Source organism: Penaeus japonicus, unplaced genomic scaffold, assembly GCF_977035675.1.
Source record: "Penaeus japonicus unplaced genomic scaffold, GWHDUDI00000001_assembly GWHDUDI00000033, whole genome shotgun sequence".
Taxonomy (NCBI): Eukaryota; Metazoa; Arthropoda; class Malacostraca; order Decapoda; family Penaeidae; genus Penaeus; species Penaeus japonicus.
In genome coordinates this window covers 6,268,062-6,270,561 of record NW_028234435.1, presented here as the reverse complement: position 1 = coordinate 6,270,561, position 2,500 = coordinate 6,268,062, and the positions used below count along the sequence as shown (strand labels likewise).

General features: G+C 49.0%; 1 protein-coding gene across 1 annotated transcript in view; it reads right to left on the bottom strand.

The window, feature by feature from the left end:
• The window catches only part of LOC147467775 (uncharacterized), a 4,640-nt gene that overhangs the window by 476 nt on the left and 1,664 nt on the right, over positions 1-2,500 (bottom strand). The window contains exon 1 of the mRNA XM_086530662.1: positions 2,205-2,500. This exon is cut by the window's right edge and continues 1,664 nt beyond it. Within this exon, the coding sequence (XP_086386788.1) occupies positions 2,205-2,500 (296 nt within the window). The remainder of the gene's footprint in view (positions 1-2,204) is intronic.

The following is a 2,500-nucleotide window of genomic DNA, read 5'->3' as shown; positions in this document are numbered from 1 at the left end:
GTGACTGTGTGTGTGCCTGTGTGTGTGCCTATGTGTGTGCTTGTGTGTGTGCCTGTGTGTGTGCTTGTGTGTGTGCCTGTGTGTGTGCCAGTGTGTGTGTGCGTGTATGCCTGTGTGTCTTCCTGTGTAAGTGTGCCTGTGTGTTTTCCTGTGTGTGTCTGCCTGTGTGTGTGTGCCTGTGTGTGTGCCTGTGTGTGTGCCTGTGTGTGTGCCTGTGTGTGTGCCTATGTGTGTGTGTGCCTATGTGTGTGTGCGCCTGTGTGTGTGTGCGCCTGTGTGTGTGCGCGCCTGTGTGTGTGCGCCTGTGTGTGTGCGCCTGTGTATGAGTGTGTACTTGTGTATATATGCCTGTGTGTGTGTGTATGTGTATAAGTGTGTATATCTGTGTGCATGTGTGTGTATGTGTGCGCATATACATGTATATGCATGAGCATATGTCTATATGTAAGTGTATATGTGTGCGCACATGTATGCGTGCAAGTGTGTGTGTGTTTGTGCATATGCGTGAGTGCATGTGTGTATGTATGTGTTTGTATTTTTAGGCATGTATGTATGTATTCATGTATGTATGTATCCATGTATGCATATATGTGTAACAGTATGGGTTTCTGTATGAGTATGGGAGTGTGTGAGTGCATATGCATGTATGCATGTTTGCTTATGTGTATTTGTGTATATCAGTGTGTGTATGTGTGTATGAATAAATATATATGCATGTGTGTATATGTGTATGTATATGTATGTGTATCCATGTGTGTGTGTATAAGTGTATGTATATATGTGTTTATAAATATGTGTACAAGTGTGTATAAGTGTGTATATGAAAGTCTGTAATGTGTGCGTGTGTGGTGTGTGCGTGTGTGTGTGGTGTGCGTGTGTGTGTGGTGTGCGTGTGTGTGTGGTGTGTGTGTGTGTGGCATGTGTGTGTGCCGTGTGTGTGTGTGTGTGTGTGTAGCGTGTGTGTGTGTGTGTGTAGCGTGTGTGTGTGTGTGTAGCGTGTGTGTGTGTGTGTGTGTGTGTAGCGTGTGTGTGTGTGTAGCGTGTGTGTGTGTGTGTAGCGTGTGTGTGTGTGTGGCGTGAGTGTGTGTGTGAGTGGCGTGAGTGTGTGTGTGAGTGGCGTGAGTGTGTGTGTGAGTGGCGTGAGTGTGTGTGTGAGTGGCGTGAGTGTGTGTGTGAGTGGCGTGAGTGTGTGTGTGAGTGGCGTGAGTGTGTGTGTGAGTGGCGTGAGTGTGTGTGTGAGTGGCGTGAGTGTGTGTATGAGTGGCGTGAGTGTGTGAAATGTGTGTGAAATGTGTGCGTGAAATGTGTGTGAAATGTGTGTATTAAGTGTGTGTATGAAGTGTGTGAAGTGTGTTTTTGTGGCGTATGTGTGCATATGTGTATGTGCGAAATGTGTGTATTAAGTGTATGTGTGGCATGTGTGGCGTGCGTGCTTGTGTGTGGTGTGCGTGCGTGCGTGTGTGTGTGGCGTGTCTGTGTGTGGCGTGGCGTGCGTGTGTGGTGTGTGTGCGTGCATGTGTGTGTGGCGTGGCGTGTATGCGTGCGTGTGTGTGTGGCGTGTTCGTCTGTGTGTGTGAAGTCTGTGTGTGTTAAGTCTATGTGTGAAGTATGCGTGTGTGAAGTATGCGTGTGTGAAGTATGTGTGCGGGAGTGTGTGAAGTGTTTGTGTGTGAAGTGTGTAAGTGCGTGTGAAGTGTGTTTTTGGCAAATGTGTGTATGTGTGTGTGAAGTGTTAGTCTGTATGAAGTGTGTGTGAAGTGTGTTTTTGTGGCGTGTGTGTATGAAGTGTATATGAAGTGTGTGTGAAGTCTTTTTGTGGCTTATGTGTATATGTGTGTATGTATGTGTGTTTGGCATGTGTGTTTGTGGCAGTGTGTGTATTTGTGGCATGTGTATGTGTTTGTGGCGTGTGTATGTGTGTGTGGCGTGTGTATGTGTGTGTGGCGTGTGTATGTGTGTGTGGCGTGTGTGTGTGTGGCGTGTGTGTATGTGTGTGGCGTGTGTGTATGTGTGTGTGGCGTGTGTGTGTGTGTGGCGCGTGTGTATGTGTGTGGCGCGTGTGTATGTGTGTGTGGCGTGTGTGTGTGTGTGGCGTGTGTGTGTGTGTGTGTGTGTGTGTGTGTGTGTGTGTGGTTGTGTGGTTGTCTGTGTGTGTGTGTGTGTGTGGCATGTGTGTGTGGCTGTCTGTGTGAGTGTGTGGCTGCCTGTGTGTGTGTGGCGCGTGTGTATGTGTGTGTGGCGTGTGTGTGTGTGTGTGGCGTGTGTGTATGTGTGTGTGGCGTGTGTGTGTGTGTGTGGCGTGTGTGTGTGTGTGTGGCGTGTGTGTGTGTGTGTGTGGCGTGTGTGTGTGTGTGGCGTGTGTGTGTGTGTGTGGCGTGTGTGGCGTGTGTGTGTGGCGTGTGTGTGTGGCGTGTGTGTATGTGTGTGTGTGGCGTGTGTGTATGTGTGTGTGTGGCGTGTGTGTGTGTGTGTGGCGTGTGTGTGTGTGTGTGTGTGTGTG